Source organism: Hyla sarda, chromosome 9 (assembly GCF_029499605.1).
Source record: "Hyla sarda isolate aHylSar1 chromosome 9, aHylSar1.hap1, whole genome shotgun sequence".
Lineage (NCBI taxonomy): Eukaryota > Metazoa > Chordata > Amphibia > Anura > Hylidae > Hyla > Hyla sarda.
The window spans coordinates 21,531,210-21,542,518 of record NC_079197.1 but is presented as its reverse complement, the minus strand read 5'-3'; the positions used below and the strand labels follow the sequence as shown (position 1 = coordinate 21,542,518).

Here is an 11,309-nt window from a genome sequence, read left to right as displayed (position 1 = left end):
CCAGTAAGTCAATGATAAAATAAAAAGCAGAAAATAAGCTGCAGAAAATATGCAGCAAAATTTGCATCTGTGAAAGGATCCTAAGGGTACGTTCACACGTGCATATTTTTGTTGGAGATCTACTGCAGATATGCTGCTGCAGATTTTGCTGCCCATTGACCTACCCTTAGGGTGAATCCACATGTACAGTATCCTGTACATATTTGATGCACAGATTTTGAAGCTGCAGATTTGATGCTGTGTTCAGTCATTTAATTTACATTGAAATCTGCATCACAAAATCAGCCAAATCACCTTAAAGGGGTTCTCCAGTGCATAGACATCTTATCCCCTATCCAAAGGATAGGGGATAAGATGCCTGATCGCGGGAGTCCCGCTGCTGGGGACCCCCGTGATCTTGCACGCGGCACCCCATTTGTAATTAGTCCCCGGAGCGTGATAGCTGTCACGCCCCCTCCCGTAGGCTTGCATTGAGGGGGCGGAGCGTGACGTCACACGGGGGCAGAGGTGTGACGTCACACGCCATCGGCCCTGTGGTCGCAGGTAATCAGACCCGGAGCGAACACGCTCCGGGGACTGATTACAAACGGGGTGCCACGTGCAAGATCCCGGGGGTCCCCAGCGGTATTCCCGCGATCAGGCATCTTATCCCCCTATCCTTTGGATAGGGGATAAGATGTCTAAGCACCGGAGTACCCCTTTAAATTGTCACTCACCTAATAAACTGGAGAGCGCAAAGTGAGATCCCCGCTGCTGGGGACCCCCGCAATCTCTCCTGCAGCCCCCCCCCCCCCCCGAGTCATCACTCCAGGCGTGATGACTCACGATACAGGTGGCGGAATATTGTGACGTTACGGCTCCACCTCCTTGTTACAACATGCCCCATCCCTAGTCTATGGGAGGGGTGTGACGGCCGCCATGCTCCCTCCCATAGGCTTGCATTGAAGGGGCGGGGCGTGATGTAACGAGGGGGTGGAGCCGTAAAGTCACGCACAGAGTCATCACGGACAGAGCAAACTTAGCTCCTTGCAGTGATGACTTGGGGGGGCTGCAGGAGAAATTGCGGGGGTCCCCAGCAGCGGGACCCCCGTAAACAGACATCTTATCCCCTATCCTTTGGATAGGGGATAAGATGTCTAGGGCAGAGTACCCCTTTCAACTGTAAAATGAACATAAAACATGATAACATAGTAATGATGGACAGTGTAAGTTCTAAGCACCAAAAACAAAAAGACCTTACACCTAGGTAAGTGACTGTGCATGAAACTAAACACACCGATAAAGAAAGATATAAGCACAGCAAACAAATGGTAAATATGAGAAAACTTTATTTAATTCATCAAAACATAATAGATATAAAACAACAAATAAAGAGATAATACAGAAAAAGGGAACAAAAAACTATAACCCAATAAAAAGCTGTAGTACGGTAAATCCTTTTTGGTATTTTTACCTTTACTGTAAATTCCAAAAAGGAACAGTGTCCCCGCTGCCCCCCCCCCATTTTGTGTCTACAGCTCCTATGCCGCTTAATATGTTACAAACTACAGACTACAGAACTGACCCATTGCTTGCGTATTTTCAAAACCAGATGACATTTTCTCTGTGCTCTGTAGCTATGTGGACACATGGGTCTGCACAGAAGCTGCATACACAAAAAGGTAGGCTATTTACAATAATACTGTTTGCAAACCAGTCATCTTTCTTTTCTTCTACATGCATTGGAATGATACAAATGGTGCCTACCTGTACATTTCCTTTAAATAAAACATATGCTGTGCAAATTGTATGTTTTTTCTTTAATTTTATGCAATGTGCAGTTATAATCCATCACCCAATAGTTCTGCAAGCACATAAAAATCCAATTACCGAGTGTTTTCGAGCGATACATGGCCCATTTCATATACAGCATAGGTGCTTGATAATGTATTTAGAAATCTCAGTGGCCTATAACCTTTTTCAGATAGCCAATATATTTTTCTGAAAAAATATTTTAACCCGCTATGTGCTAAATACAACTCACAGTGTGTTAGACCCTATAGGAGTATGTTCACATGCAAATTTGTTGCAGACATTTTTTCAAACACATTATTCATCCCAGACATTAGAATATTTTGCAGTACGTGCATGGATTTCTGCAAATTTCATTCAATTTACTTTATCCTGCCAGAAAATCTGCCATTCTGCAAAAGCATTCTGCAAAAATATATGACCAGTCTTATATTTTGCAGAATTCTGCAGCGGAAAACCGATTGAAATTAACAGAGCTTGAATTTCCGCATCATTTTTTGTTCTGAGAACAGAGAAATTCCGCCGCAACTCTGCTGCAAAAAATTGCTGGAAATTCTGCGCACAAAGGGCCGCACAAACAACCCAGCGATTGTTTGTGCTCATGGGTCAAGTCCTGGGAAAAAAAAGTGTGGGAACTCACCCAAGATTTCCACTTAAAAGGGTACTCCGCCCCTAGACATCTTATCCCCTATCCAAAGGATAGGGGATAAGATGTCTGATTGCAGTGGTCCCACTGCTGGGGACCACCGCGTTCTCCCTGCTGCACCCGGCATTCTTTTAAAACGTTGGGTGCAGCGCCAGAGGCTCATGATGTCACGGCCACAGCCCCTCAATGCAAGTCTATAGGAGGGGGCATGACGGCCGTCACGCCCAGTCCCATAGACTTGCATTGAGGGGGCATGGCCGTGATGTCACAAGCTTCTGCCCCCCTTCGCCAGTCATTCGGCATGGAGCAAAGTTCACTCCGTGCACCGGATGTCTTGGGTGCCATAGCCAAGAATTGCTGGGAATCCCCAGCGGCGGGACCCCCGGGATAAGATATCTAGGGTCGGAGTACCCCTTTAAGGGATGGACCTGCAGGACTCCTGCTAATGGGAACTGCGTTCCAGCTGTGGAAAAAGTGCAGGAACTCAGTTCCCATGAGTTCCTGCAGGACTTGAGCCCTGTTTGTGCTGTGCTCTCTGCCCAACATTCAATCCATCTGATAGGCTCTGTAAACAACTTATGATCTACGAGAGCATGAAAAAACATCTCCAAAAAAATATCATTTTTGGGAGTCATTAGTCAAATTAAAACACTTTACCTTCAATGCTTTTCTGTTTGTGGTTTGATAGTCTTCTGTTTTTTTTCGGGTTGGCTTTTTTCTAACCTTTTTGTTTCTTCATTCAGTTTGTGGCATTTTTTTCCCATTGACCGCCATAGGCTTGTTTAGCTGCTTAAAGAATACATGTGTAAATAATGTGAATAATGTGTGCTGGATTATTATGATTTATTTTTTTTCTGCATTTTTCTGCAATTTTTTCTTTTTTTTTACATTCTTCATTAGAAATACTAGAACTCACAGGCCCAGATTTATCAAACTGTGTGAGAGAAAAAAATAGAGTGATTTTCCCACAGCAACCAATCACAGCTCAGCTTTCACTTTACCAGAGCTTGTAGCTATCAAGATTGGTCACTGTAGGTAAATCTCTCACACGGTTTGATAAATCTGGGCCACTATGTTTTGACAAAGAAGCCACAAAAACTGCACCATGAAGCACCAGAAAACAGGATGTTTTTTTATTTTATGGCTCATTTCAAGCCAATGTGGAATATTTTTTTTATTTTTGCTATATTCAGCATTTATATTTTTTGCTTGGTTTAAATGGTGTTGTTTAGAAAAATTTCATGTAAGTAACTTAAAAAAAAAAAAAATTTAAAAATTAATTTAAAAAATTTTTATTGTACATTTTACTAGATAATAAAGTGCATAATAAACAAAATAATAAATTTTGCCCAAATAAAGCTGCTATAAAATTATAAAGCGCAAGCTAGAAAAAAGGGGTGAAAATGCTGTAAATGGCAAATTCACCCCCATACTGTTTTCTTATTGAATGTGTCTATACCTGGCCTTGGCTACAAGAACCAAATGAGAAATACCAGAACTAGAAAAAATATGCTTAGGTATCCTTTACACAAAGGGCCTCATTTACTAAGCTGAAACCGACCAGTTTTTGTCTGAGATATGTCTGGGACATGTCTGCGCCAGTGTGCGCCTGAAAAATCCGCCAAACCCGAAAAAGGGGCGTGGTCGGCCAAAAAGGGGCGTGGTTTCACAACCCAACCGATTTACTATGGAATTCACAGAAAATCCTGTGGGTAAATGGCTGGAAATATGGACCTAGAAAAAGCTGGTCAGAAAATGTTCCCGACTTTTCCCAATAGTAAATAGAGAGGAATCCTGCAAGTCTGAAACAACTTTCCCCACTAGTAAAAACCCGAAACTCTTAGTAAATGAGGCCCAATATTTTTTCCTTAGATACCACAGTTTTTGATGCAGTTTTTTTGAGCCAAAGACAATAGCGAAATGAAAAGAAATTGGAAATATAGGTCATATACTTCTTTCTATGGGATCCAATTGTGGTTTTGGCTCAAAAAAAATAATAAAATGGTGTAGTGATGTTTTCTTAGAAAATTGAAAATCCATCCATAAATGTGCTTAAGGGTAGGGTCACACGTGCTGTATTTTGCTGTGTATTTGCTGCTGCATATTTTCCTACCCACTGAAGTCAATGGGTAACAAAATGCGCACGTGAAAACACATTTATTGGGTGGATAATCCTAAATTTAGCCCTTTAAATATGCAGCCAATTTTCTTTTCCTTTTTCCTCCTTACCTTTTAGTAGACATAACATTAATAGACAAAGCCCTTTTATTTTTCAATCCACTCACTCATACGAGGGCCTGTTTTTTGCCGGACCACTTGTACTCTGCAATGACAACTTTAATGTCTTCATATACTGTAAAAAAATATATATATATAATAATAATAATTGAGTAGAAATCATGCAAAATTAGGGCGGGGTCTGTTCTTTTTTATCACCATGCGGTCAAACTGACATTACATCTTAATTCTTCAGTCAGTATTATGTTAGAGTTGAGTGAACTTACAGTAAATTGGCTCGTAGCGAACCTCGCAGCTCGGCTGTTGATTACTTTAATCTGCGAAAATTAGTTCAGCTTTCCAAGGGGTCTGGTTGCCTGGAAATCCAGGATGACAGTCTTAGGTCTCCTAGGTCTGTATCCAGCTTTTCCAGGCAACTGGAGCCCTTGGAAAGCTGTAATAATTTATGCAGACTAAAATAATCAACAGCCGTGCTGCGAGGTTTGCTACGAGCCAATTTACTGTAAGTTCGCTCAACTCTAGTCAATATGAATAAAATGATACCTGAGTTATATGGTCTATTTTATAATTTACTTGTATTAAAAAATGAATTTTTTTTATTTTTTTTATTAGTGTGCTTAAAATTGCCCTGTTCTGTTCATTGCGCCGTTTTCAGATCTTGTTAGTGACACTTTGGGTTTAGATCAGACTTTCTGATAGTTTTTTATTCAATTATTCAAACCCCCATTCCAGATTTTCCAGATTCCAGATAGTTTGGACAATTCTGCATGTGCAATACCAAATATGTTTATTCATTTTTTTATTTGAAAAAGGGGGATCATTTGAATTTTTATTATAGGGGAATTTTTCAATACTTTTAAAAGCATTGAAACTTCCCCCCCCCCCCCCATTTTTAGTCCCCCTATGGGATTTGTATGAGCAACCGTTCGATTGATCCATTATATCAATGATCCACTGGTTTAGCCTGCCTATGGCAGACTGTACAGTAGCTTGGTCTTGGCCACCACAGAGGCCTAATACAGGCTTCAGGCTGGCATGACAACGGATCGGCCAATCCAACCCCTGAACCACCAATGGCATGCCCCAAACACTGTTTAAATGCTGCTGTCAGTTTTGACAGCTGCATTTAAACAGTTTATAACCATAAATGGATATTGCTTTGTGCCGGTTATTAGTGGCAGCCCTCAGCCAGAAAAGCCCTTAACAACTGCAAACTATCTTTTAATCGCAGACCCCAAATCCCAAGCGATATCTTTTGGAATCACTGCTTTAAAGCGCTTGCTTCTAAAATCAAGCAATTAAAGATAACTAAGGGCTCTGCCAGTCACTAATTTAATATCAGGAGGCTAGACACCCATGTAACTGGGGCTCCTATCGATACCATAGTATCTAAGAAAAATATTTACATCCATAATTGAAAAAAAAATCTAAAATGAAATATAAGTAAAGGAAAAGAAAAAAAAAAAAAAACACCATCCATGTCAATCCAAACAGTCACCATAACCACCTCATTCCCTTGACAATCAGCCTGAAACCCTAATTGTCTGTTTTTTTTTTCAAGTCATCAATCACAGCTCAGCATTCATATTTTAACAAGCTCTTGTAAAGTGAAAGTTGAGCTGTGATTGGTTGGGAAAAACCAGACAATTAGGATTTCAGGTTGATTGATAAATATGGGCCATTATGTATCATAACAGCCCAAACCAAATAGGGAAAATATTTTAATAATTTATTTTATCGCAATTTGCAAATTTCAAGAAGAATTGTGAATATATTTTCTTCACATTTTATCCTTAAGAAAATGCAACAAAAACTAAATTAAAAAAAGAATACAGCCCTATATACCACGAAAAAAAAATGTAAATAGAAATATTAAATCAATGAATAAGCAAAGTAAAAAAAAATTGTCTGGTCATTTAGGACTGAAACACTTTGGTCATGAAGAAGTTGAGGCTGTGTTCACACTCTTCAGTTGAATCGTATTTTTTGATGAGTTTTTTTTTATTTTACTTGCCTATATAAGCAGGCTTGTAACACTAAAATAATTATTAGAATAGTCTCTGTGTATTTTCGTAAGTAAAATGATTGATAAAATGCTGAAAGCCTTTTTATTCTTTCCAGCAACCATTTAATGCATACTATCATATAGAAGAGCTTCCCCTCAAGTAGCTAAACATAACGGCCCGGTCCCTTTTTGATATCCTCTGTTGTGTACTTGTTTGCTGAGATCAGGCCTAAAAGAAAACTAGGGGTTAAACATACCCATTATTTGTGCCACTGCTGGTATATCACGGATCAGAGGCTTCCCCGAGCTGACTCCGTACAAATCCAAATTTTTGATCAGCAGTAGCTAAATATGTGTCATCTGGACAACATGGGGTATAAGAATTTATTTGCCGATGCCAACCTTCTAATTCCATCACATCTGTAGGAGAGGGGAATTATTGGTATATCAGATCAGATTATTAAGAAGCTAAGCTAAAGTATAAATGTGCCATATTACTTTTTAAATCTGACAATACAGAGCAAAAATCCTCGTGTCTGCAGAAGAGAAAATGTGTCCCCTACGGTTATCTCTAAAAAAATTATTTAGTTCTCAAAAGGTGCTCATTTTTTGCCTACAATCCTAAAATTATATCAGATTTAAAATGATATCAAATTTATATGATTTCCTAATAATGGGACGGCAAGGGGCACCATAACATTCAGGCTAAATGCATTGGTTTAGGACTCAGCAATCGCAATGCCAGGTATATTAACATAAAAGGGAACACAGTGACAAGTATAATGTCCAGTTTAAGTTCGATGTACAAGATTAAATAAAAATATCAGAAAAATATCTGAATAAATCACCGAAAAATGACTGGACATTACCTGGGTTATAGACACGTAGCTATTTGAGGCCTTGTTTTGTGGGAAGATTCATTTTTATATTTGTGGGTAAATTCATAGTAACTTCTTTTCTTTTACTTTTTTTTGTTGCAGTGTTTACCTTTAAAATGAATGGGGAATATAGATTTAATGTATAGGGCAAAGCGAATGTAGATTTATAATATGGAGTGTTATAGGTTTTTGTGATGCATTTGTCCTGTTTTGGTAATGTGACTACCGAGGCTGACAGGGACAGGGCAAAAGAAGGCTCTCTCTGTCTGCACTAGGATTGTCATTGAAGTGGTTAAACAGCTCCGATGAGAGTTTTCTCCAGTCTCATCCAATAGTGCTAGAGGGTGGTTGTCAATCACAGCCATATTCCAGACGTGATCACCGTCACATACATGTGCGTTGGTACGTGGAAAAGTGATGCGCACGTGACAACGTGGGAAAGGGTTAAATGTGAAGAGGAAGAATCTATGGCTGGCTGACAAAATGAAACATTAAAGTGAACCTCTAAGGGTGCGGTCAATTTTCTTAAAATAAAATAATTATAAGGGTTAATGGGGAAAAACCTTCCCATAATCAATGGCTATGGCTGTAGCCTTCGACTGTCAGGTATAATGAGAGTTGTCATTTTTGCAACAGTCTAAGGGACACTGGCACACGTGTCTACCGTAACATAAGTGGCCTGTAGTAATTTAGCAGCATATTTGCTTCTACAAAGCTTATTATCTCCTATCTGTAATAGCAATACGTGAGCAGAAAAAAACATATTACCCCTGTGTAGGACCCACAGATACCACGGTCGAAGAATATTCTTCAAACAGCTGTAAAATTTACCATCGGCTGAGCGTACAGGAAACATCAAAAGTGGACAATTTCTTAAATGTATTCTAACCCTAAACATGGTTGTCACAAATACAACCAAGAACAGAGAGATATTTGGATGGTGGTGGTGGGTGTTTTGATTGGTTTTACTCTTTTTTTGTGGTGTGGATTTGTGGCACGATTTGTTTCAGTTGCTGTTTTGAGACATACCAAGTGGTACGCAGTTTTACAAAAAAGTACACTAGAATTATAGTTATCACGTCATGCAACTATGTAATAAAAAAATGTGGGCACATACACATCACCACCACACAAATAAAAAATGTAGAAAAATCATCAATCTACATCACCAAACCCCCCACCTCCCAGGTTCCTCTATATAACCAATTTCCTTTTATTATCTGCCGACCATAAGAGCACGTTCAGATTAGGAATTTACACCGGAGACAAATTCCATGCAGAGATTCTCAGTAGAACAGAAACAAAACTGGACCTGTGCCATGGCTATTGATGACAATGCAGCGCACACGGAATTCCGCCACAGAAATGCATCAGCATCAAAAAAATGTCCATTTTGAGCGGAAAGTGTGAACAGGCCTCTAAAGAGTCGCCTATAATGACAGAAGTCCATTGTCTGTTTAGGATTTGGCGTTCATTAATTGCGCATGCCTCACAGGGGAATGAATGCAGCAAGATGCGCTCCCTTATCCAGCGCCAATGTGGCGCGTTCCACTGCCTGGCGTCCATTTGAGACACTGGATGAATGTAAACTGCCCCTTTTAAATAAATGGGATCGATTCTACTATCAGTTTCCCTCCAATGCACTGATGCACATAGATAGAGGGGTCCTGAGACACTTAATAATCTCATTCATTCTTTTAAAGGAATTATTTCAGACTTAGAAACAAGAACACACGTCCCCCCTTCTGGATTCCACTCTCTCCCCCCCAATGGAGACACACAGCCACAGATCTCGTCTACAAAACACATAGAAAAAACTTCTCCCAACTTCCCAGCTCATAGTAACTGCATCAAGTCAGCCTACAAGCGTTCATGACGCACAAGTCTTTTTTTTTTTTTTTTTTTTCCCTCAACTCCTTTCCCCGCCGCGGCGAGACCACGCCCCTTTTCGTAGAATTCTATTCCACAGAGGAGGCGGGGCTTCATCTAGGTCCCGCCCCTCCTCCCTATCCTCTGTACAATGAAACAAAACTGACGTCACTGCGAGTAAGAGGCATTCGAGGAGGCAGGTAGGCTCGGCGCGGTGACGTCACCTCGCCGCTTGCTCTCGCGCCCTGCCCACCCTTTTCCCTCCTCAGCCTGTGGAAGAGCCGTTAGAAAATGGCCGCCGCGCCGAGCAAAGAGGAGAGACTGTGAGTGCGGGGGTCTCAGCCGGTCTGGGTTTCCCCCTCCCCAAACCTTTTCCCTTCCGCTTCCCCTTCCCGCCCTCTCCGCTTGCCAGATGCCCGCCATTCTGTCCCTGTGTGTGAGGGGGGCGGGCCCCGCAGGGTGTATGTTTTTTGATGAATCCCTCAGGCTGGAGGGGGGCGGGGCTGTGGGAGAATAAAAATGTCAGTTGCTGTCGCTTTCCCCTCTGGTTGTGGTGTGGGGCATTTTGCGGTGGTGCCGGAGGGCACTTTATGGCAATTGTACAGTGCGTCATTGAAGTCCCCTCATAGCAGTAAGGCCCCCCCCTCTTTCCTCCATATATTGAGGGGAGAGGGGCCCGGGCAGGGGGGACTTCACCGCACGACACACCCCTCTCCTCACAGACTGCGAAAGTGCTGCTGCCTCCATGTACTTGTCTCTATGTATCTTATACGTCTGTACAGCGAACAGTAAGCACGTAGACCGCAGCACGTAGACCGCAGCACGCTGTCGTAACGTCTATTCTTGCGCATTACGTGTTGCCGTTCATAGCGTATTTATGAGGGAACCTATACCTTTCTCCCGAAAAAAAAAGTTGAGAGGAAATGTTTAGGTGTTCGTAACCATTTATTTATCGTAGATGTCAACTGCGTAAGAAAATTCTTTAAAATAAATAAACGCAAGGAGGCGTGTACCCTGTTTTGTGCGAATTTCTACATACGCAGTGCCTGTTGTCTTCAAACTGTGTGTTGGAGAACTATAATTCCCAGCATGCCCGACAACATTGCCTTAATGGTAAACACATAAGGGGCAGTGCACACTGAGAAAATTCGGCCAGGAATTTCCTCAGTGGATCCGCGCCAACTAGGAATAGTCGTTGGCCTAAAAAGCTTATTTATGAGAGAACCTTTGACCACACCCCTTTTTGAAGAAAAAAGTTGCTGGAAAACCTTTAGGTCTCCGTAATTGTTTATTTTCCGTAGATGTCAGTGTCGTGAGAAATTCCGTAAAAAAACAAAACAAAAAAACGCCTGGAGACGCGTGCATGCTGAGAAAATTCAGCTTAAAATTGCCTTAGTGAATTGGCACTACCTGGAATCGCTGTAACGTCTTAGAAATGTTGGTGTAAATAGCCTATTTATAAGGGAACCTATGACCACACCCCTTTCTAACAAAAAAAAACCCAGTTTATATTTGACATTAAGGGTATGTTCACACTACGGAATTCCCTGCGGAATTCCGCGGTGCGAACTTAACATTAGTGTGAATGGGTCTCCGCGACCCACAATTCCGCCGTTGAAATTGTTCCGCGCAAAGAAAGAACATGTTCATTCTTTGCGCGGAAGTCCGTGAGCACTGCATAGCCGTCAATGGTGACGGCACAGTGCTGCGCAGTCCTACCGCCGCTGCCGGCTGCCAGGCAGAATCTCCGCTTGCTGAATTCAGCGAGCGGAGATTCCGTTCACACACTGAAGTGTGAACATACCCTTAGGTGTCAATTCTTTATTTTCCGTAGATGTCAAAATTCGGTAAAAAGAAAAACTGAACGCAAGGAGGTGCAAAT

General features: G+C 41.5%; 1 protein-coding gene and 1 long non-coding RNA gene across 3 annotated transcripts in view; one reads left to right on the top strand and one right to left on the bottom strand.

Moving 5' to 3' along the window:
• Positions 1-2,723: 2,723 nt before the first annotated feature.
• Positions 2,724-9,454, bottom strand: LOC130290441 (uncharacterized). The gene is made up of 3 exons (XR_008847604.1): positions 7,550-9,454; positions 4,667-4,790; positions 2,724-3,223 (listed from the first exon to the last, which is right to left on the bottom strand). It is a non-coding gene; the product is annotated as an uncharacterized LOC130290441 (long non-coding RNA).
• A 140-nt stretch (positions 9,455-9,594) lies between these two features.
• The window catches only part of MECP2 (methyl-CpG binding protein 2), a 69,924-nt gene continuing 68,209 nt past the window's right edge, over positions 9,595-11,309 (top strand). For both annotated transcript variants that reach the window (XR_008847603.1, XM_056538072.1), the window contains exon 1: positions 9,595-9,750. Coding sequence is in view for 1 of the 2 variants with exons in the window: in XM_056538072.1 (XP_056394047.1) it covers positions 9,719-9,750 (32 nt within the window). In the remaining variant the exon portion in view is untranslated. The remainder of the gene's footprint in view (positions 9,751-11,309) is intronic.